At 41.6% G+C, this 25,808-nt stretch overlaps 1 protein-coding gene across 5 annotated transcripts in view; it reads right to left on the bottom strand.

The window, feature by feature from the left end:
- Nucleotides 1–4,782: 4,782 nt before the first annotated feature.
- The window catches only part of LOC129863842 (netrin receptor UNC5D-like), a 323,353-nt gene continuing 302,327 nt past the window's right edge, over nt 4,783–25,808 (bottom strand). For all 5 annotated transcript variants that reach the window (XM_055936165.1, XM_055936163.1, XM_055936166.1 and 2 more), the window contains 3 exons: nt 11,833–11,997; nt 11,195–11,373; nt 4,783–7,510 (listed from right to left, as the gene is read on the bottom strand). In XM_055936165.1, the coding sequence (XP_055792140.1) occupies nt 7,267–7,510; nt 11,195–11,373; nt 11,833–11,997 (588 nt within the window). In that variant the 3' untranslated portion in view covers nt 4,783–7,266. The remainder of the gene's footprint in view (nt 7,511–11,194; nt 11,374–11,832; nt 11,998–25,808) is intronic.

The following is a 25,808-nucleotide window of genomic DNA, read 5'->3' on the forward strand; positions in this document are numbered from 1 at the left end:
CATATAAAGGGCAGGCAATCAAGGAAGTGATGGACTCCACTCTGTGAGGCACATCAGTCTGCAGGTTGAACATGGTGAAATTGTAGAATCCTAAATTGATAGTGCAGTTTGTTTAGGCGATGTTACAGCTAACTAGCTACGCTACATGCTGATATTGTCTTTGGTATTATTGTGTGTAGCTAGCTACCTTCAGTGGCCCTGCCAGAGCCCGGACTTGAACCCGATCGAACATCTCAGGAGAGACCTGAAAATAGCTGTGAAGCGACACTCCTCAATCAACCTGACAAAGCTTGAGAGGATCTGCAAAGAAGAATGGGAGAAACTCCCCAAATACACGTGTGTCAAGCTTGTAGCGTCATACCCAAGAAGGCTCGAGGCTTTAATTGCTGCCAAAAGTGCTTCAACAAAATACTGAGTAAATGGTCTGAATACTAATGTGAAATTTACGTTTGTTTTATTTTTGATAAATTTGCAAACATTTCTAGAAAAATGTTTTTGCTTTGTCATTATGGGGTATTGTGTGTAGATTGATGAGAATAAAAAAATGTCATCCATTTTAGAATAAGGCTGTAAAGGAACAAAATGTGGAAAAAGTCAAGAGGTCTGAATACTTTCCGAATGCATTGTATTGGCTCACTATTTGGCAAACACTGACCAGTTATTGCGCTATTTTTACCAATGTGATATAACCATTTATTGTAACGGTTTCTCTCCTCCTCTTCGTCTGAAGAGGAGGAGTAGGGATCAGACCAAAATGCAGCGGGTTGTGAATACATAATAGATTTATTTAAAGACGAAGACGAACACGAAAAACACTTGGAAAATTACAAAACAACGTAGACTGACCTAAAACATGACAACTTATAAATACACGAAGAACGCACGAAAAAGGTACAGACTACAAACCAACGCTACAGTCCCGTGTGGCACAAACATACATACAGACACGGAAGACAACCACCCACAACAAACAATGTGAAACAACCTCCCTATGTATGGTTCTCAATCAGAGGAAAACGTAAAACACCTGCCTCTGATTGAGAGCCATACAAGGTCAATTAAACCTGACACTTAACATAGAACAAACAACACAGACTGCCCACCCAGCTCACGTCCTGACCCACTAAACACAACTATTCAAAAGGAAAACAAGGTCAGGAACGTGACATTACCCCCCACCCCCAAGATGCGGACTCCGGCCGCAAAAATCAACCTCAAGGGGAGGGTTTGGGTGGGCATCTGTCCACGGTGGCGGCTCCGGCTCTGGACGCTGTCCCCACACCACCATAGTCACTCCCCGCTTCCGTATCCCCCTCCCAATGACCACCCTCCAACTAAACCCACCTAAATTAAGGGGCAGCAACGGGATAAGGGGCAGCATCGGGATAAGGGGCAGCACCGGGATAAGGGGCAGCACCGGACTGAGGGACGGCGGATCCTGGCTGAGGGACGGCGGATCCTGGCTGAGGGACGGCGGATCCTGGCTGAGGGATGGCAGGTCCTGGCTGAGGGACGGCAGGTCCTGGCTGAGGGACGGCAGGTCCTGGCTGGACGGCTCTGGCAGGTCCTGGCTGGACGGCTCTGGCAGGTCCTGGCTGGACGGCTCTGGCTGGTCCTGGCTGGACGGCTCTGGCTGGTCCTGCCTGGACGGCTCGGGACAAACGGGCAGCTCTGACAGCTCGGGACAGACGGACAGTTCTGGGCAGACTGGTAGTGCAGGCGGCTCTGGGCAGACTGGCACACCTGTAGGGAGGAGACGGAGAGACAGCCTGGTGCGTGGGGCTGCCACAGGACCCACCAGGCTGGAGAGACCTACAGGAGGCTTGATGTTAAGAGGAGGCACCTGAAGGACCGGGCTGTGGGGGAGCACTGGAGCTCTGGTGCGCAGCCTTGGCACCACTCCCCCAGGCTGGAGTACTACTCCAGCCCGTAGCCTCCAGAGTGCAGGCACAGGTTGAACCGGGCTGTGGATGAGCACTGGAGATCTAGTGCCTACTACGCGCACCTCTCCCTTAGGCTCCACTCCCACATTTGCCCGGTACGAGCGAAGCGTAGGCATAGGACGCACTGCACCCTCCCAGCGCCCCGGAAACACAGCACATAGAGCCGGCGCAGGATACACTGGACCGAAACTGCGTACCGGAGACCAGAAGCACTGAGCAGGCACAATACGCCCCGGATGGATGCCCACACGACACTTTCGGGGGGCTGCCCTGTAGCGCACCGGGCTATGGGCACGCACTGGCGACACCGTGCGCTTAACCGCATAACACGGTGCCTGACCAGTGACACGTTGCTTATAATAAGCACGAGGAGTGCGCTCAGGATTGCTACCTGGCTTAGCCACACTCCTTACTAGCCCCCCCCAAAAAATGTATGGGGCTGCCTCTCGTACCTGTCGCGCTGCCTTGCTGCCTCCTCATATCGCCGCCGCTCAGCTTTCGCTTCCTCCAGCTCAGCTTTGGGGCGGCGATACTCCCCAGCCTGTGCCCAGGGTCCTTCTCCGTTCAAGATCTCCTCCCATGTCCATGAATCCTGGGATTTCTGCGGTTGCTGTCGCTGCCCTTTTCCCCGCTGCTTGATCCTTGAAAGGTGGGTGGTTCTGTAACGATTTCTCTCCTCCTCTTCGTCTGAAGAGGAGGAGTAGGGATCAGACCAAAATGCAGCGGGTTGTGAATACATAATAGATTTATTTAAAGACGAACACGAAAAACACTTGGAAAATTACAAAACAACAAAACGACGTAGACTGACCTAAAACATGAGAACTTACAAATACACGAAGAACGCATGAAACAGGTACAGACTACAAACCAACGCTACAGTCCCGTGTGGCACGAACATACATACAGACACGGAAGACAACCACCCACAACAAACAATGTGAAACAACCTCCCTATGTATGGTTCTCAATCAGAGGAAAACGTAAAACACCTGCCTCTGATTGAGAGCCATACAAGGTCAATTAAACCTGACACTTAACATAGAACAAACAACACAGACTGCCCACCCAGCTCACGTCCTGACCCACTAAACACAACTATACAAAAGGAAAACAAGGTCAGGAACGTGACATTTATTAATGGTTTATAATGCTTTACACATGATTAAATAGGCCTAATCATTAATAACGTAATTATAACCCCTTTATGTTACCCCTAAAACATTATAGAGGTAAGATAAATATTGATTTTGATGTAGCATTTTCATATTTTAGTATACTCTTTTCATATTCATGTAAAATTCCTGTTATTTTTCTGAAGTTTTCTCACAAAAACAAGCGTATCTCTGTGAAATGTCAAAGGAGCACTGAGCACACCACCAGCTTTTCAAAGGCTTTTACATTTCATTTAACTTGTCTCATATTAATTTAGCTTCTTGCAACCAGAGGAAACAACTATGCAGACGACCACCACAACATATAAAATCCACAAAAGACGCAGTGAGAATGCAGCACCGCTCTGTTAAACAGAACTCAGTGCTTATTATCGGATGTATTAGGTTACGAAATCGCTATATCTTTTTATATAATGTGAATGATATGTTCGAGAAAGACCCCACTGAACAATTCAGAACACAACAAATTATATTTGTCTTGGTAAAATGTATTTTCCACTGGCGTGTATTCATGGATGCTTCCACAAAAAACTTGACCAATCATTTTTTAAAATAATTTATCTTTCGTCTCTCTGTGTTTCATAATTTTCCTTCAATTCACAAGATGCTAAATGCATCTCATTGGAGAAGGCATCCTAGCGAGCAAAACAGCTTCCCTCTGTCTCAGTATGTGCAGGCCATCTATCTGATGCTGTCTGGTCAAAAAAGTGTATGCCATTGTTGCTGCCCGTAGCATTGAATGCAAGGGACATAAGGTATAAATATTGGTAGGCCTAACTCATTAATAAATGGTCAGTAGGTTTCCACTTTCTTTAAAGGTATCTTTTCAGCAGTTATAAATGTTGGTAACTCATTTGTTAAAGTCTGGTGATTGCCACTATAAATAAGGTCAACTTTTAGCAGTTATAAATGTTGATAACTCAGTTATAAATGTTTATAGGTTTGTCACTTTAAAGTAAGGCATACTTTTAGCAGTTATACATGTGGGTAAATCATTTATAGACGATTTGAGAGTTCAGTCAAAGCTTAGACATACTTATGGGCAGTATTGGGTACTCATCACTACATACAGTACCAGTTAAAAGTTTGAACACACCTACAAGAGTGTGCAAAGCTGTCATCAAGGCAAAGGGCGGCTACTTTGAAGAATCTAAAATCTATTTTGATTTGTTTAACACTTTTTTGGTTACTACATGATTCCATATGTGTTATTTCATAGTTTTGATGTCTTCACTATTATTCTACAATGCAGAAAATAGTAAAAATAAAGAAAAACACTGGAATGAGTAGGTGTGTCCAAACTTTTGACTGGTGCTGTACAGTGGGTTGTAGTATGATTTTTTTCTTCCTCAGTGATTTTACCTACACACCGCTACTTTTTATAACATAAAGAAGTGACATTTCATCACCAAAGCACGTTTTCACCCACTCTGGGCAGAGTGGGTGGTACCCTAGTTATTGCAATAAACCTAAGGCCAGGATTCAATCCAAGGCATGTTATAGAGGACTGCACTGTACAGCCGACAATGCTTAAAAGGAGATTGCATTGATGGTAAACACGGCAAATGTTGGCTCATGCGAAAATTACCTTTAGGAGGCACAATGTTGATTGAATCCCGGCCTAAGGTTTATTACAATGTCATTTTCAGACCAAAGAAAACAAGTGAATTTCACTGCATATTTATTTCAAAACATGATAGAGTATATACATTTGCAAATCATGTTGAGGAAAAAAACGAACATAAATCAGCAAAAATACACTACAAACAGTGATAAGCAGCATAATAATCATCGTACTATTCACCTGCTTAACATTGAAAATGTATAGCGTTGTAAAACATAGCTAAGTCAATAAAATGTGATTATAGAGTATGTATAAAGAACGTTCATGGCTTAATTGAATTTAATTAATTATAAATGCCTCTCACTGTATGCATAATAATATTTTCAGCATAAAACCATCATTCAACTATTTTTAATAGTTATGTTTTACTCTAACCAAAAATATAATAATTGCAGTATGAGAACTAGGAAGGATCTCTTAGATTTCTCTTCGATTTCTTCCTAATAAGGAAGGGCAGATTATGTGAAAACAGCAGCTCAAATAAAAAGCGATACATTGTCAGATGAATGTCTCAGTACGTCTGACATAGATATCGTTTTACTCAAATCAGTACTGTTTCTTTATTTTTCTCCAAAGGAATACAGCTCTAAAGACAGTAGCTTGTGAGAGATACACACATCACACATCAGAATGAACTCAAATACTAGCACTAGGCTGGATTCTCCAAAGGGACAAAGACAGATCTTCAAATTCATGTCACACAAACACACCTCCAGGTGCGCACACATGCACCCACAAACTGATGTGTATAGATAGCTCTTTCCGTCGGCTTATTTGTTGCGTTCCAGATATTCAATTAGGCATACACCTCACTACATTGGAGAACTGTGTGTGCATGTGCCCAGAGTGTGTGTGTATTTCAGATCAGTTCAGAGTGTGTGAGTTCATCATCTCCAAGCTGCAGCTCCTGCTATCGTGTGTGATGGGTTTAAATGCTGTAACAACGTTGGGAGCACCTCTGCCACGTGCCTGGTGTCTCCCACACTAAGTAGAGGAGACTGGACAGCTTACTATAGTTAGGTACTAGCATGTAAAAACACTGTAAATTCCATGAAACAACACCATGACAGTTCTACACACTGTTCCTCACAGTTTACCTTTTTTTATTTTGACCTATTTTGTGTGTGTATGTGGGTGGGAAACTTTTTGAAGTTGAATAATATTTGTGTTTGTGTTTCCTGGTAGTAGGCTAAGGGTTAGTTAGTTAGCCTGACTTGGCCTACGGCACCACTGGAGTGGGAGTTTAAGGGTTAACAGCACACGTAAATACTCTAATCACTTCAATTCATTTTCTGACCAATACATTTAGGTAAAAAATATCCACCTGATAGGAAAGTGCCATTCTGCTTGTTTGTGTGTGGGTGTTGATCTTGCCCATGTGACAGCCTGGGATGTTTCGACCATCCCTCATACATTCTCCTTCATTCATCTGCAGATAGCCATTTGTTAATTAATGTCACTGCTTTAGTGTGACACCAGAACCTTTTCAGTGCCATTCAGTAAAATGACATATTGGCTGCGTGACCAATATCAACATATACCACAAAGCACACCACTCTGAATGTATGCCCCAATACATTGCACTGTGAATGTATGCCCAAATACATTCCTTCATTCTAAGTAGTATGCTCGTGTGTGTATGGGTAACCCCAGGTATGGGTAACCCAAATGTTTGTGACGTCATATGGCAGACGTCATAACTGACTGTTTTTCACAACATGTTGTCAACATCTGAATACCTAGATAGAGCTTGTTTCTCTCTGGTTCCGCAGTAGGCCTATGCATTAACACACCTTCAATGTGCAAGGAAAAACACAAGAAAATAAAGAAAAGAGAGAGATATTTTAAATATAAAATAAACAACAACATCTTCACGTCACACAAAGAATTCTTGCTACCGAGGGGAATGACTAGAGGGGTGGGGCCTAATTGTCCAGGTTAGAAAGAGTGCCACTTGTTGGTTTGTGGTTCAGTTGTGGTTCACTTTTTGACTCTGTTGTGGATTAGTCCCTAGGTTACTGTTATTAGTTCCTCTGTTTCTACCTAAACAACAGTAGCTGCCCTCTTGTGGCAGGACCTTCACACCTCTAGAACCCACTACACTGCTTGCTTGTCCCCTTCTCCCTTGCACCTCTTCTCCTCTTGCACCACTATCCCTTGTCCCCATCTCTTCTTGCACCCCTAGCCCTGGTCTTCACCCTTCCCCTCTCAAACCATTGTCCCCCTCACCCCTTTTCATTCTCCCTTATACCCTTCTCTTCTAGCACCTCTTGTTCTCCTATCATCTTGTCCCTCTTACCCCTCCATTCAGCCTGGTGGTCTGACTTTAGTTAAAGTAGTTAATTAGTTCCCCTGTTGTACTTAGTCATGTCCGCTCTCTTTCCAATCCTCCCCTGGCTGGAGTCTTCTGTATGACCTCCTCCACTGTAAGGGTCCATCCATTCCTCCCCTGTTTAGGCTAGTTCATTCCCAGCCTTGTGATCATTTGCTGGTGCTCCAGTTCATCCGTTCATCCCTCCCCTGGTTAGGTGAACTCAGCGTCCAGCTCCTCAGTGCTGCGGCCCAGGGTAGCGGTGGTCCTTGTGGTGGTCCCTGTGGTGGTCTGCGTGCTGGTCCTACTGGAGGTGGAGTGGGTGGAGTGGACCTTGCCGATCTCCTCCAGAGCGCTGGCCAGAGAGTCCAAGTCCCCTGTGTCCTGGTGCTGGGCCTCCCATAGGCTGAGGATCACCGCCGATGGGCTCTCCTGACGCGCAAAGTAACACAGGTTCCTAGAGGGAGGGTAGAGGGAAGTGGGAGGGGAGGGGGGGGGGGGTGCAGAGAAACAGAGATAGGGAGGACACTGTTCATATCGAATACTGGGGCTTGATGAGTAGTTGACCAGATATGCTTGTACTGGAATAGATCCAACAAGAGGTACTAGCTGTGGTTACTCAGGAAGAGGTTTGGGAGACACTGGACAAGAAGTATGAGGGGAAAAATGAGTGGATGATGAAAAGTAAGAAGGAAACAAATATATGTATATTGCATCTCTTATATTATTATCCTGAATATCAAATTCAGCATATACTTCCTACCCCCTCACCGCTACCGCACCACCTTAGCTGTTGTTAAAACTCACATTCACCAGAGGGCACTGTTACATCACAGTAGATTCTCGCTCGCTCTCTCTCTCTGCTTTGTTGGCATGACGTAACAATGTACATATTGCCAAAGCTTATTTTGGATATTTACAATATAAAAATAAATAAAATGAGAATCAAAATTGTCAACGGGACAACAGTAACAACAATAACCAAGGGTCAAAATAACCATACATTCAACAATAACAATAAGCACACAGTAGAGTACATGTGCAGGTTGATTGGTCTGTCAGACACTGTCCCTCAACTTATGGCAGGCAGCAATGTAGTGCGCTGCCAACCCACAGCTCTCTGCGTCCTCCCTCTCTCTCTCTCTCTCTGGCGTGGTGATGATGCTCCCACACACCCAGAGATATAATAGCAAAATGCTGCTGGCGGCTTCCACTGGTTAGAAAATACTCCCCAAATCCTTCTCCCATTCCCAAAATGCCTCATGTTGTTTACCAGCACAGTTTTCTGGTTTATGTCACGCGGCTTATGTCACCCGTTTACTCAGTAAACTTTACCCTCCCCCCTTTTCCACACTCGTAAAAGATAGATGGAAGATCAGAGAGAGGGGGAGGGAGGGGGGTTGCAGGACAAGGAGATAAAGGGAGAGAAAGAGTGATGGTGGAAAGGGTAGGCTACGTGGAAACAAGACACCAGGACTATGTTTACACAGACAGCCCAATTATGGTCAAAACATCTGATCGCATTGGAAAAAATACCAATTAGTGACATAAAGATCAGAATAGGGCTGCCTGGGTAAACGCAGCCAAGATGGCTAAAAAATGAGCCATCTATTATTGACTGTTTCTTCTTCTGCTGAGGGAATAGAGATCGCCCAATATCGAACCGCTAAAATCCCCAACATCCTAAGCAAATAACGCTCTGGCAGCTATCCCAGAAATACTTCTACAGGAGGGAGGGATGGAGGGAATGAAGGAGGGAGAGAGGGACATACACTATCGTTCAAAAGTTTGGGGTCATATAGAAATGTCCTTGTTTTTGAAAGAAAAGCACATTTTGTGTCCATTAAAATAACATAAAATTTTACCGAAATACAGTGTAGACATTATTAATGTTGTAAGTGACTATTGAAGCTGGAAACGGCTTATGGAATATCTACATCGGCGTACAGAGGTCCATTTTCAGCAACCATCACTCCTGTGTCCCAATGGCATGTTGTGTTAGCTAATCCAAGTTTATAATTTTAAAGCGCTAATTGATCATTAGAAAACCCTTTTGCAATTATGTTAACACAGCTGAAAACTGATTAAAGAAGCAATAAAACTGGCCTTTAGACTAGTTGAGTATCTGGAGCATCAGCATTTGTGCGTTCGATTACAGGCTCAACATGGCCAGAAACAAAGGACTGTCTTCTGAAACTCGTCAGTCTATTCTTGTTCTGAGAAATGAAGGCTATTCCCTGCGAGAAATTGCCAAGAAACTGAAGAACTCGTACAACGCTGTGTACTACTCCCTTCACAGAACAGCGCAAACTGGCTCTAACCAGAATAGAAAGAGGAGTGGGAGGCCCATGTGCACAACTGAGCAAGAGAACAAGTACATTAGAGTGTCTAGTTTGAGAAACAGATGCCTCAAAAGTCCTCAACTGGCAACTTCATTAAATAGTACCCGCAAAACACCAGTCTCAACATTTTTCCCTCATAATATTATCATCAAATTATAAACTTGTTCTCTCGTTTTCTCTCTTACAGCTCCAGCCTGAGCAACCGGTGGCCTGAGACCTTCCTGCAGTTTACCCAAATACACAATCTCCTCCAGCTATTGTGTATGTATGTGTCTCTGTGTATGTATGTGTCTCAGTGTGTGTGTGTCTCTCAGTCTGTGTATGTGTGTGTGCGTGTGTGTACAGATATATAATGAGATCAGCCATGTGTGCCTGTTGCCTGGTCTCTGGTAGGGCTGCTTGGTGATAGCAGATAAGGATTGGCATCAAAATGAAGTTGAATGAATTCAGTTGTACAACTGACTAGGTCTCCCCCTTTCCCTTGGTGGTGAAGGTTCAGACTAAAAACCAACCAGTATGCAAATGAACTGGGCACAGCCATGGGGACAATTGGTAGACAGAGTTGAATCAGTCAAGATTGATAATTTCTGTAATTTTGTCATTTCATGATGAGTCATATTGACCAAGCCAATAGAGCTAACGAAGTAGACGTTAGACACATTTCTGTAGCGTGCAGTGTCATTATTAATCAATATTATTTATTAGACTACCTAAATTAAATTGACTTAAACGGGTGGTACTCAAATTTAAATATGGTGAACATTGCACGGGTGTAACGGAATTCATCCTCCTCATCTGAAGAGGAGTAGGAAATGTCAGACCAATGCGCAGCGTGGTATGTATCCATAATGTATTTTAATGAGAATGAATACGACAAAATACAAAACTAACAAAGTGAATCAAAAATGAAAACCGAAACAGTCCCGAATGGTGAAAACACTGAAACGGGGCCTCCCGGGTGGCGCAGTGGTCTAGGGCACTGCATCGCAGCGCTAGCTGCGCCACCCGAGTCTCTGGGTTCGCACCCAGGCTCTGTCTCAGCCGGTCGCGACCGGGAGGTCCGTGGGGCAATGCACAATTGGCCTAGCGTTGTCCGGGTTAGGGAGGGTTTGGCCGGTAGGGATATCCTAGTCTCATCGCGCTCCAGCGACTCCTGTGGCGGGCCGGGCGCAGTGCGCGCTAACCGAGGGGGCCAGGTGCACGGTGTTTCCTCCGACACATCGGTGCGGCTGGCTTCCGGGTTGGAGGCGCGCTGTGTTAAGAAGCAGTGCGGCTTGGTTGGGTTGTGCTTCGGAGGACGCATGGCTTTCGACCTTCGTCTCTCCCGACCGTACGGGAGTTGTAGCGATGAGACAAGATAGTAATTACTAGCGATTGGATACCACGAGAATTGGGGAGAAAAGGGGGTAAAAAAAATACAAATAAATTAAAATAAAAAAAAACACTGAAACGGAAAATAACCACCCACAAAACACAACAGAAAACAGGCTACCTAAATATGGTTCCCAATCAGAGACAATGACTAACACCTGCCTCTGATTGAGAACCATATCAGGCCAAATGAAAACATAGAAACACAAAACATAGATAACCCACCCAACTCACGCCCTGACCATACTAAAACAAAGAAAATACAAAAGAACTAAGGTCAGAACGTGACAACGGGCCAGTATAACAGTTGGACTAGAAATTAAGGATGGGGACCAGGGTTTCTTTGTTTCTAGTACCAGAAAGTGTTTCTGTGTGTGAATGTGTGTGTGTGTGTGTGTGTGCTCAAGTGCATGCGTATAGTATCTCACCTGTCTATGCAGAGTTTCTGTGCAAGCAGCTGCCAGTCCTTGCCCTTGACGTTGGCTGTGTCGAAGGTGGCACAGATCCTTTGGCGGATGGAAAGTGGGATCTTGAAAGCCCTGGACCCCATCTGTGATGTGATGGTACAGTCCGACTGAGTGAAGAAGGGGACTACCTCCTTTTCACACTGGAGGAAGAAACCATTACAGGATAAGTTTTATTTCATAATTCAATGCATTTCTACAGATAACAGCGGATTATATGGCTTCAAAGAGTTAAACCGATGCAATATACAAGTCAAGAGCCCCCTGAGAGCTTCATTAAGAAAATCTCTTCAGTCAAATCCGGAGACATTCACTCTAATGAGAGAGCCTATTAGTATAACAGCATCACCTCCATTTGGGGTTTACACACACACGCATTAATACACACATACACACGCATGCATGTGCGTGCACACACACACACACACACACACACACACACACACACACACACACACACACACACACACACACACACACACACACACACACACACACACACACACACACACACACACACACACAAAGATGGGCACTCACAAACACAGGGCCACACGTGCGCACACACACATTCTTCCTCCCACACACACTCCTCCCCTTACCTCGACCACGGAGGTGTAGACCTGGAGGATTTGCTCCTGACCTTTGACCTGGCGCACACTGATCTTACAGGACAGCTGGGAGGAGGCGGGGCTGTAACGCTCCAATGAGAAGGCACACTGCAGTGGGTGCTGGTTACTAGCCCACACCTGAGAGAATGAGAACTCCTGGAGGAAGAGAGAGACAGAGAGAGAGGAAAGGGGGGGGGGGGGGGGGAGGGGGGGGGGGGGGGGGGGGGGGAGTGAGAGAGAGAGAGAAGAGAGAGTGAGAACCCCAAAAGGCATGTGGTATTGATGGTATCCTCAATGAAATGATAAGATATACAGACAACAAATTCCAATTGGCTATACTTAAACTCTTTAACATCATCCTTAGCTCTGGCCTCTTCCCCAATATGTGGAACCAAGGACTGATCACCCCAATCCACAAAAGTGGAGACAAATATGACCCCAATAACTACCGTGGGATATGTGTCAATAGCAACCTTGGGAAAATCCTCTGCATTATCATTAACAGCAGACTCTTACATTTCCTCAGTGAAAACAATGTACTGAACAAATGTTAAATTGGCTTTTTACCAAATTACCGTATGACAGACCACGTATTCACCCTGCACACCCTAAATGACAAATAAACAAATCAAAACAAAGGCAAAGTCTTTGACTCAATTTGGTATGAGAGTCTGCTATACAAATTGATGGAAAGTGGTATTGGGGGAAAAACATTGGACATTATAAAATCCATGAACACAAAAATAGACAAAAAACACACATTTCTTTCCACAGGGCCGTGGGGTGAGACAGGGATGCAGCTTAAGCCCGCCCTCGTCAATATATATATCAACAAATTGGTGACGTCACTAGAACAGTCTGCAGCACCCGGCCTCACCCTAGTAGAATCTGAAGTACTATGTACAGACTCAGTGAGCATAGCCTTGCTATTGAGAAAGGCCGCCGTAGGCAGATCTGGCTCTCAAGAGAAGACAGGCTATGTGCACACTGCCCACAAAATGAGGTGAAAACTGAGCTGCACTTCCTAACCTCCTGCCAAATGTATGACAATATTAGAGACACATATTTCCCTCAGATTACACAGATCCACAAAGAACATTAAAAACAAACCCAATTTTGATAAACTCCCGTATCTACTAGGTGAAATACTACAGTGTGCCATCACAGCAGCAAGATTTGTGACCTGTTGCCACAAGAAAAGGACAACCAGCGAAGAACAAATAATTTGTTATTATTTTCCTTTTTGTACTTTCACAATTTGAACATCGTTACAACACTGTATATATACATAATGACATTTGAAATGTCTTTATTCTTTTGGAACTTCTGTGAGTGTAATGTTTACTGTTCATTTCACTTTGTTTATTATCTATTTCACTTGCTTTGGCAATGTTAACATATGTTTTCCATGCCAATAAACCTCTTGAATTGAGAGAGAGAGCGAGCGCGAGAGAAAGTGAGAGAGATATCAACATATGTGACTTGTTTCAGGAAACTAGGCGTATGTCGCGGGTCACTACTTCACAGGAGAGCCATTTAAATGTAAACTTTTGTTTTAAATCATCATTTTTTTATCATAATTATTTTTTGGGGCAGAAAATGCCTTCTGGAACATGTGAACTTTCACGTTTGTGTTCCATCTGTAAATATTCCATCTGTAAATATGAATACAATTGAATCCTACAGATGAAGAACCATATATGTGACAAAAACAAAAAGAGATATACATGAAAAATCATTATTGGACACCCTTTTTCTATAGTGAACCGGTTTCACAAGTTTCCACGTGCTAATTAACAATAATTTGAAATTTAAAGATAGGCTCTCGTAGAATAACCGTTTATGCGCACAACTTTTCTGTTGCTGATGAAAATCGCCGAAATGTGGGAAAGAAACGTAAAACAAAACTAAAAGAATGGAAAGACAGGCAAAGGAAGATCTTACGGGATGCGGGAAACCCCTATACAAATCGTAAGGGTCAAGAAAAACTGTGAAAAGCTCTCCAAAAGAGGTACATGGAAGAACCGTATATTAAACAATCAAGCTAGCTATAGAGTACAGTAGCTAACATGTATGTTCTGGGTTGTCTAATTTGTAACTATAGAGAAAACATATTAGCTAAAGTTCGTTGGCTACTGACTTATACATTATCGTTACAAATATTATTGCTAGATTAGCTAGCTATGTTTCTTCTATACTTTTTCTCCATCCACCGGATGATTCGACATGGCTACAGTAGCTAGCTAGTTACAGGTAACGTGCAGAAAGGATTGTGGAAAGTTGACTGATGAGCGCAAGCTGCATCTGTTCAACAGTTTCTACACTGTCCCATACGAGAAACAACAAGCGTTGATTCTCTCCGGCTTAGAACAGGTTAGAAATAAGACAAAACGCCTATTATTATAATAGCTATTTTGAACACTTGCATAGTTTAACTTTGACAGTAATGATACATACATTAATTAACTCTAAAATTGCAGTGTTACACAAGATCAGGTCCTGATCAAGCAATACCCTGAATGTGCTACAGTATATTCAATTCTGAATTTATCGTTGTCAATTTTTATTGCAGCATGAGGTGAAACGGAGACGTAAACCTGAGGATACAAAGGAGAACAAACGACAGAAACAAACCTTTAAATACCATGTACAGCAAGCAGGCCAGAGATTGAATGTGTGCAAGGTCACTTTCATGTCTGTGTTCCAGCTAACCAACAGCCCTCTTCAGGCAAGTGAAAATATGAAGAGAAGAGAAGAATACCACAGCATTTTCAAACAGCAGAGTCTCAATTTCGGCCAACCCAGGAGTGACACCTGTGGCAAATGGGACACATTCTTCACTAAGATGTCAGCAGCAACATCTGAAGAGGAGAAGAGGAAGATTGCAGTTGAAAGTGAGTTGCACCATCGAAAAGCCGAAAAGGCCTACACACAGCTTCAAAGTGACACTGAGTGGGCTAAAGCCAATGCTGACTGTCATGTCATTTCTGTGGATCTACAGGGGTGATGTACACCCCTAATCTGACCCACTCCCATGTCTACTACCAGCGGCAGCTGTCAAATTTTAACCTTTGCATCCAGGAACTTGGAAAAGAAGATCCTGCATACATGTGTGTTTGGCATGAGGGGATTGCACACCGAGGGTTCATTGAGGTGGCAAGCTGCATCTGTGGGCAGAATAACAACTGGCGGATGCTCAATCTGATGTCGATGCTCGTCTCTATGGGTTACTTTACCCGAGTTGAGCAGAAGTTCATGGTCTGGTCATTCTTTTCTTCCTTGTGATCGATCTTTTGCCACCATCGAGAAGAGGCGCACGGTGTCAGTCCTTCATACACCTGATGATGTTTCAAAGATGATACTTGAAGCACAACCAGCAAAACCATTCAAGGTGATGAGGATGCAATGTGAAGACTTCAGGCACCTCCCAGATTCTGTTCTCAAGCGACCAGCTGGACTACAGATCATCTCAGTGAGGTGGTTAAGTCACAGGTATTGCACAGAGAATAGTTTACTAACGTCCCATCAACATACAACATGTTGTTCTAACAATAAAATATCCTAATGCTTGACTATGAAAGTTGTTTATTGATGTCAGGAACTTAAAATGTTTCTGTTCTAATTTCAGTTGATCCTTGGAATCTGTACGCCAGACAGAGCCACAGTCTATTTGAGGGATGGAAATCGTGGCTGATCTCCAAACCAAAACAAGGAGCTACACCACAACCTCCCTATTTTGCAAGCCACTACCCTAGAGCATATGAGAGTCCTCTGCCCATCAAAAGAAACAAGTACCAAGATCTGATGACCATGCTCAACTACTTGCCAGCTGCTGCACGCTCTTTTTATAAATCACTGCAGAGTGAATCATTTGTTGTTAAACCAAGCTACATAATTCACAGTTTTTTCTGTGAGTTTATGATCCCCTGAACCTGTATAGTATGTTGAATCGGAATACATTTCAGAAGACATGTCACCCCTATTGTAGGAAATTAAATGTATAGTAGGTGTTTTCTATGTGAATCAATTTGTGTAGGATTTGAACCAGCACAATATATTTAATTTTATTTAATTTTAAGATGTTGTTCCTAGTGTAGAAAATGTTATGTACAATGTGTTCTGTTGAGAATTATTTTGTGTGTGATCATTTGAACATTTTTTAATCTGAATTAATTCAAAACAAATAAGTCATCACATACAGTATGTGAGTATTCATTTGATCTTGATTCCCTTTTTTATTTGTTACAATATACAGTACGTCTCTCTGTCACCACATTTAGCATTAACTCTAAGCAGTTAATACTTATTTACTGCTGTCACCTCAGTACAGAAGGACATTTCCTGCCTTTAGCATGGGTTTAATGCAATTCAAAACTTAATTGCTGGTCATAGTGTTAAACGCAAAGTGAATGGTTTTCTGAACGTTTTGTAATATTGACCGTAGGGACCTGCATAATGGACATGCATATTGGCACATCACATTGATCCATATTTGATATGTACAAGTTGTGCTTGTTTTGATTGAATTAATTTAATTGTATTCTATTTTTGTAGTTATTCTATGGTGTTCACATTGAGGGCTTCATTTTAAATGAGACTAAGATTTCATGACTCAACTTTTCAGAAAAGTCATCAGTGCTGAAGTTGATAGACCACCTTTAAAATGAACCTCCATTCAAATGAATTAACTACATATTGCAGTTAAGTTATTTACATGAAGGGCATCTGTACTTGAAAGTACTTAAAACATCATATCAGGTGTTAAAAAAAGGACATCTTACAAGAGTCATGCAAAATGTCACATATACTGTTCTTCCACAAACTGAAATCATCACTGGAGATATACTGTTCTTCCACATTCTAAACATTTTAACCCACAATAAAAAAGTATTTTTTGAAATAACAAAAAAATATTCATTGTTGTTGGAAGATATGGGTATGGTGAATTATTTGTCAACCATAAAACACCTAATGTGGTACACACAATTAATAATATAAAAATAACTGATTATCTTAAAATGGAAAAATTGTCACATATATGGTTCTTCGTCTGTAGGATTCAATTGTTAAATTATGAGCCTACAGTAGTTGGTTTAGCCACAAAAAAAGAAGCAAACCTTGCCGCTAGCCATGATTGGCTGAGATAATGAGTGGGCTAGACATGCTGAGAGATGAGTTCGGATTGGTCTGCCATATAGCACGCTTCTTAAGTGTTGCTCTCCACTTTCTGGAGGATCAAGTTTTGAAATCAGTGGAATTGAAGAATGATAGTTAAGGAGATGGAGAAAACACAAGTCCCCGGATTTAATCTTCAAACTAAAGGCAACCATGGCATCCGTGACAAGGAGAATTGTCCATTCCATTTATACGGGTAAGATAGTCTAGCTAGCTATATTTTCAGATATTACACATTTCAAATTGTGACAAAGTCATTTGCATTTCAAGTTAAAGTGTACTGTTAGCTAGCTAGCTAACGAAGCTGGCTGGCTCGCTAGCTAACGTTACGTATATGATCTTATTATTCGTATTTCAGAGCCATTTGCTTTGCTGGTTATAGTCTAACATTAGCTAGCTAACATTGAACCTGGTTGGTTAAATACAGTGGTAGCTCAACTAAAAGTTTATACTGCAGGACTTAGAGGTAATTTGTAGTTTAGTATAATACCCTGCGTCACTACTCCATTGCTCCAGACCAGCACAAGTGGGAGTTAGAGCATTGATTATGCTAACTGACAATGAATGGGTAACATAAACCAAATAGAAACTGATAATTGTGCACAACTTCAAAATTGAATTTCAATGAACTGAATGATGAGAATGAAGAAGGTGATTGAATTTAGAACAAAAAGTCTAAGAATTGCAATTCCTCTGTCCTGCACACGCACACATATTTTTTGTTACTACTCGTCAGTATTACTTACTAAAACTGTTGTTACACTAAGGTATTTATTCTAAGAGAAACTTAGACTACAATTAGGGTGTGGAAATGTTAGGATTATTTTGCTCTTACTGTAGTACTGTAGCCTACTCCCGACCGGTCATGTTGTACAGCGCCATTATGGACTATTAGCAGGACAATAGATACTTTGGCAGAGATGCGGGCGACAGCTGATGCATTGGTCCAGAGCCAGGCGGCATTGGCAGATAGTCACTCATCATTGGCAGAGGATCAGGCGCTTACGGCGAAGAATCAGGTGTAGGATGACGCGTTGAAGAGGGCGAGGAACGAGATGGAGTCACAATCCATACCAGGCACACATGTGAGCTCTGGAACTCCACCTCCGACAGGCAGTCAACATACCTGGCGGGTTCATCAGGTTTTCAGTTCACCCTAACATTTCCATTCCTCGTCTGACAACAGAATTTGACCAAATGCTCACCAGGCACTGCAAGGGCCGTCCGGACCGTTATGTTGTTCTGCTATTCCAAGGATGTGTAACTGAAGAGAGATACCACAAGTGGACACAGAATACCAACTGGGATGGATCTCGAGGCAAATGTGGATTACCAGTGAACCTCCGGGTGTTCGTCATTAATACTGTGTCTCAGAAGTTTCTGTCCATGACTGCAGCCCAAAAACCATTAAAGACAGAGTTAATGAGTACTTGAGATCACCGAGAAAGTCTGGACATGACCTGCTCCCCCTTATGTAAGGAAATAAGAACGTTACCATGTTTACTATAGTATGTACTGTAGGCTATGATTACTTGTCAGACTGCACAGTAGCCTAGTAAACAAATGCAGGCGGCTTCTATCTTTAGAATGTTTTAAATGCTTTATTATCCAAATGTTTAACCTGTTGAGGATGGGGGCGCTGTTGTGACTATTTATGCTAATCGTGTAATTTTTTAAACGGCTTCCCACAAAGTTCTTGATCGTACAATATGCATATTATTATTATTATTGGATAGAAAACAGTCTATAGTTTCTATAGGAGTTGAAATTTTGTCTCTAAGTGGAACAGAGCCCATTCTACAGCAATTTCCCTGACTTGGAGTCAGATTTCAGAAATTTTGGCCACTGTTCTGGAGTCAGTTAAAAGGGCACTGTTATTGCTATGACTATACGGACACTGCTTACGTCTTCCCCTGGATGCCTTTACGTGATGACGATTTGAATGGGGTCGATTGCGCGTTCACAGGCACTATAAATTAAAAAAACCTGTAGCTAGCAAGTCTTTTCTTGCTGCGTAATGCGCGTGGAGGACATCGACCCGCACTTGTTCCAAGCATTAGTGGAGGGAGTAATATTACTCTGGTCATGTTTCTACTCGTTATGGGAGTTAAAAACATCATAAGGTAGTTAATTTAAAGCGTTTTATAGCAATTTATATCCGTTTAGTGCGATTTTGGGACATTTATTTCTGAAACGCTGTGAATTGCTGGGCACGCTTCCAGTTCATCCCGAACGCAGTTGGCATTTCCACATGGCAAGAGGACAGCTTTCCACCAAAAGACGATTGGACCCAAGAAAGGATCCTTTGCCCAAGATACTGATGGAAGAACAGCTCAAAGTAGGACATTTTTATTATGATAAATCGTGTTTCTGTCGAAAAATGTTAGTGGCTTAGGACGCCATGTTTTTTGACGTAGCTTCGCTTGGCGCAAACTGTATTGAAAAGTAAGGATAATTTAAAAAATGTAATTCCGCGATTGTATTAAGAATTAAATTGTCTATCAATCCCTGTCCACCCTATATTTTTTAGTCACGTTTATGAGTATTTATGTATAAGAGTAGATCACTGTCTAAGTGGCGCACGGACATTTTCTGACCAGCTGAGCTACATTTCACATTGTCTAACCAGGATTTTGGTGGCTAAATATAAACATTTTCGATCAAACTCTATATGGATTGTGTAATATGATGTTACAGGAGTGTCATCTGAAGAATTCTGAGAAGGTTAGTGAAAAAATTAATATATTTTGGCGATGTTGACTTTTATCGCTCACTTTGGCTAGAATCAATGCTGGGCTGCTATGTGCTTTGTGCTATGCTAATATAACGATTTATTGTGTTTTCGCTGTAAGACACTTAGAAAATCTGAAATATTGTCTGTATTCACAGGATCTGTGTCTTTCGATTCGTGTATGCTGTGTATTTTTACGAAATGTTTGATGATTAGTAAGTAGGTAAACACGTTGCTCTAAGTAGTTTTTCTATTCCATTTGTGACGGTGGGTGCAATTGTAACCTATGCCATCTACCTGAAATAGGCACTTTTTTCTAACAAAACCTATCCCATACCATAAATATGTTATCAGACTGTCATCTGATGAGTTTTTTTCTTGGTTAGGGGCTATAAATATCTTAGTTTAGCCGAATTGGTGATAGCTACTGGTGTTGGTGGACAAATAAAAGATGGTGGATTATGCTAATGTGTTTTTAGGTAATAGATGTACATCTTTACATATTGTGTCTTCCCTGTAAAACATTTTAAAAATCGGACATGTTGACTGGATTCACAAGATCTGTGTCTTTCATTAGCTGTATTGGACTTTAATGTGTGAAAGTTAAATATTTAAAAAAAATATTTTTTTTGAATTTCGCGGCACTGGTTTTTCAGTGGGGCTAGCGGCACTCTCATCCTAGACAGGTTAAAGTGTGTGTGGGTGACCTCATGCAACCACAAAATGTCAGATAAAGCATATATTGTACAGTACTATATTTCTTCATCAGCATCTTTATGCTATCGTTAATAACATAATGATAAAAATACTCTTTCAAAATGCAGATGTTGATTTCCTTATGGATCCATAAATAATTACTATGGGAATAACTATCACTGAATGACAGAAATATTGGAACAAAGTAAGCTAATGAAGGTAAACAAATGGTTGTTTACTGGAAAATACTCATTCAAAATTAGTGGAAGTGACAGCATTCAGAGGTCAAGACAGCACTGCTCTGAGACAAGCATAGAGACTGGTCTTGATAAATCAATGAGATGTTTATTTTCACTGAATCTCCATTTGGGTATTGGTTAGACTACAATTAGGGTGTGGAAATGTTATGCTCTTAGTACTGTAGCCTACTCCCGACCGTCACGTTGTACAGCGCCATATTTTCCGTTCCATCCTAACGGAAACCCTGAGGGTTTAATTTTGAGTTTTTCTTGGAATAGAAACACCATAATATTAATCAAATGAATTAAGCTACATTTCTTATAATCAATCCCATATACTATGTTCTTAAAAAAAGTTTTCAATTCTCTAGTACAGCCAATATTGAAGGCTATCAAATGCTTCTCAAAGATACCCTCTGGTGGTCAAACTAGAACTAACTAGCATTAATGGTAACAATAGCTGACAATTAAATATCGTGCCATAGAATTCTGCGGCAGCCCGCAAGGTGTGCAACTTTAAAAGGAAAAACCACTGTACCTGCATATTCATGCAGGGTAGTAACGTCATGAGTTGGGATTGTGGCGAAAACCTGCACGGAGCCTTCACCGTGCGCTGACACTTTAAGAGCGCATCAGCAGTAAGGAAGGACGAAATAAAGACAGCTCGTTCAGCTCTTTGGGGAGGAGCTCTTGGGTGGCACGACAGTTTGATTGTGTGTGCTATGCCGCAGAAGTTTTGTTTGTTTTCAGCGTGTGTAGTTTATAAAGTATTTAACTCAATCATCGGTGTGACCGCTCTAGGTCGTGGTTGTTTTCGTTTGGGACCGCGCCGGTTATGGATCGCATGGATTAGTAGCAACATTGTTGCGAAGCTTTGACATACAAACCAACAAACCATCGGACGGTCAGACAGTACACCCGCACGCCTGAAGACCACAGCTAAGATCTCTCTTGTTCCCTTTCTCTCTTTCTCATCCCTCTATCGTTCTAGTGCTTTACCCTGCAACAGACCTTCTATTTTTCAAATGCACTTCCCCTTGAAGTTCATTAGAGTTGGACTATTATTGCCCTGCCAGAAGTATTTGGGTGGACATTTTAGTTAACCTGTCTAGGATGAGGGTGCCGCTAGCGGCACACCCCCCCCACCCCCACTGAAAAGGCAGAGCCGCGAAATTCAATTTTTTTTTTTTTTTTTTTTAATATTTAACTTTCACACATTAATTTAAAGTCCAATACAGCTAATGAAAGACACAGATCTTGTGAATCCAGCCAACATGTCCGATTTTTAAAATGTTTTACAGGGAAGACACAATATGTAAAGATGTAAATCTATTAGCTAAAAACACATTAGCATAATCCACCATCTTTTCTTTGTCCACCAACAACAGTAGCTATCACTAATTAAGCTAAACTAAGATATTTATAGCCCCTAACCAAGAAAAAAAACTCATCAGATGACAGTCTGATAACATATTTATGGTATGGGATAGGTTTTGTTAGAAAAATGTGCATATTTCAGGTAGATGGCATAGGTTACAATTGCACCCACCATCACAAATGGACTAGAATAACTACATAGAGCAACGTGTTTACCTACTTACTAATCATCAAACATTTCGTAAAAATACACAGCATACACTAATCGAAAGACACAGATCCTGTGAATACAGACAATATTTCAGATTTTCTAAGTGTCTTACAGCGAAAACACAATAAATCGTTATATTAGCATAGCACATGTGCAAACATTACCCCAGCATTAATTCTAGCCAAAGTGAGCGATAACGTAAACATCGCCAAAATATATTATTTTTTTCACTAACCTTCTCAGAATTCTTCAGATGACACCCCTGTAACATCACATTACAACATGCATATACAGTTTGTTCGAAAATGTGCATATTTAGCCACCAAAATCATGGTTAGACAATGGAAAAAGTAGCCCAGCTGGTGAGAAAATGTCCGTGCGCCATATTAGACAGTGATCTACTCGTATACATAAATACTCATAAACGTGACTAAAAAATATAGGGTGGACAGCGATTGATAGACAATTTAATTCTTAATACAATCGCGGAATTACATTTTTTAAAATATCCTTACTTTTCAATACAGTTTGCGCCAAGCGAAGCTACGTCAAAAAACATGGCGTCCTAAGCCACTAACATTTTTCGACAGAAACACGATTTATCATAATAAAAATGTCCTACTTTGAGCTGTTCTTCCATCAGTATCTTGGGCAAAGGATCCTTTCTTGGGTCTAATCGTCTTTTGGTGGAAAGCTGTCCTCTTGCCATGTGGAAATGCCAACTGTGTTCAGCATGAACTGGAAGCGTGCCCAGCGATTCACAGCGTTTCAGAAATAAATGTCCCAAAATCGCACTAAACGGATATAAATTGCTATAAAACGCTTTAAATTAACTACCTTATGATGTTTTTAACTCCTATAACGAGTTTTAACATGACCGGAGAAAGATTACTCCCAACACTAATGCTTGGAACAGGTGCGGGTCGGTGTCCTCCAGGCGCATGACGCAGCAAGAAAGAGTGACTAGCTACAGGGTTTTTTAATTTATAGTGCCTGTGAACGCGCAATCGACCCCATTCAAATCGTCATCACGTAAAGGCATCCAGGGGAAGACGTAAGCAGTGTCCGTATACTCATAGGAATAACATTGGCTTTAAAACTGACTCCAGAACAGTGGCCAAAATTTCTGAAATCTGACTCCATGTCAGGGAAATTGCTGTAGAATGGGTTCTGTTCCACTTAGAGACAAAATTTCAACTCCTATAGAAACTATAGACTGTTTTCTATCCAATAATAATAATAATATGCATATTGTACGATCAAGAATTTTGTAGGAAGCCGTTTCAAAAATTACACGATTAGCATAAATAGTGACAACAGCGCCCCCAGCCTCAACAGGTTAAAAGGGAGGTTGCTTGCAAGTTGTGTATTGTTATTTGAACTGTATTGAGGTGGGGTGTACAAATGACATGTGGTCGAGAAGATTGTGGACATTTTTAAGGCCTTTGTTGTGTCTATGAACACCCCCCCCCACATTCATACCCTCTGGACTCCTCCACTGGAAGATAATACAGATTATTGCAAATCCTCTGTTGATGACAGGGTTCTTTCTTGTATGAAGTTGCTGTTCAATTGCTCTGCCATTATTATTATTATTATTATTATTATTATTATTATTATTGTATGAGGTATTCTTGGTGGGGTGACCCCTGTGCTGTGATGTGGATTTTATAGGGTGTGTATTCTCTTTTCTCTCCACTGGCTATCTGGTAAACAGGCTACACTCTAGGCAGTCTCTTCTGCTGATGTGTATGGGTCTGGTAGTGGTACTCTCTCTATTCTACTCTTTTCCTTTTAGTATGGTTAATACCTGCCTGGCGCCCGAACAAAATCTTTATTTTTACCCCTCTCTAATAAATACCGCTACAGGATTATGGTTAATTGTTTAGCTAGCTAGCTAGCTAACAAAAGTCTCCACTATGCAAGTATCCATTTCAATAGAATGTCACTGCGACAACTGTTGATAGACGTAGCTGGTAATTTCGCTAAGGCTATCTACTCCGATTTCAGAGCACGGGTAAGATAGTCTAGCTAGCTACATTTTCAGATATTACACATTTCAAATTTTGACAAAGTCATTTTCATTTCAAGTTAAACTTGCTTAGTTAAATAAAGGTTAAATAAATGAAAAAGTGTACTGTACCACTTTAGCTGGCTGGCTCGTTAGCAAACGTTACGTGTATGATCTTATTATTCGTATCTCAGAGTCATTTGCTCGGCTAGTTATAGCCTAATGCTAGCTAGCTAACATTGAACCTGGTTGGTTAGCTACCTGGTGATTCATACAGTGGAATAACATCATGAATTGTGATTATTGCTCATTGTTTACCTAGCTAGCTAGCTACATGTCTTAACAAAAGACTCAACTATGGAAGTAACCATTTCAATAGAATGTCACTGCGACAACTGTTGATAGATGTAGCTGGTAAATTCGCTCTGGCTATCTACTCCGATTCCAGAGCACTCTCGTCTGAGTGCGCCAGAGCACAGAATAACTGACGAATTTACGAACTCTCAACACCCATTGAATATGGCCGGTGTCAGTAAACATTGGCAAAAAAGTGCAAATTCTTGCCAGCAGCACAGTTGCAGTCACCAATGCTCTGGATAACATAGAAACAGCCTAACTAGCTCTGCTAGGGCAAGTAAAATGGTCAGTGAGCTGTTCTCTCATTTGTGTCTGGAAGTAGTTAGCAAGCTAGCCAACGTTAGCCAGTTAGCTTGGGTGCTTGACTGCTGTTGTTAGGACAGAACGCTCTAAAAGAGATGGGTGGGGCTAGGGCTTAAGAGGCTGTGAACGATACTGAATGAGTGTAGACAAAGAAGAGCTCTCCAGTAGGTACCAAAACATTCAAAGGCCATTTTCTCAAAAGTGAGTTTATCAACTTTCAAAGCAAAATTACTTTCCCATTGTTCCTCAAATGCAATGTATGATATACCATTTTGTAGCTCTGTGTCCCTGCTTTTATCCACTGTAAAAAACACAATTTCAAAATTTTCTACATAAGACTGAATCAAGGCAGTCGGTCACATATTAAATACCCTTTAGTACGGTTGACCCCATTTAGACAACTGGTCGATCGTTTGGTCGATAGGCTGTTGGTCGACCAATATTTTTTGTTGTTGAGCAGTGGTTGGAAATATCTATATATAAAAAAATTATGGTACACGATCCATTGCAGAGGCCGCGTTGATGGTACACCAGTATCACCAGTAGTACATTTACCATTTAGTAGGCCTATAAATGTGTCCATTTGGTGATCTGATACTATTTCTGATTGTCTTAACTCATTATCACTGTGTAGCTTCTCAAATAAAATGTTTCTTTGCCTCAAATTACATATGTTTTTACATCCATTGAGAATGACCATAGTTCCTCAACGTAGCCTAATTGAACAATCTTTCCAGCTCGATCCCTTTCCATAACCACGCAGGATGAACAAGGAAAAAGAAATCTTCCTCTGATCCGTTACAAATTTCATAAAATAGTCCTACCTGATTACTTCTATCCCTTGCGAAAATAGTCTACAGCTGTGTC

Source organism: Salvelinus fontinalis, chromosome 10 (assembly GCF_029448725.1).
Source record: "Salvelinus fontinalis isolate EN_2023a chromosome 10, ASM2944872v1, whole genome shotgun sequence".
NCBI classification, from domain to species: domain Eukaryota; kingdom Metazoa; phylum Chordata; class Actinopteri; order Salmoniformes; family Salmonidae; genus Salvelinus; species Salvelinus fontinalis.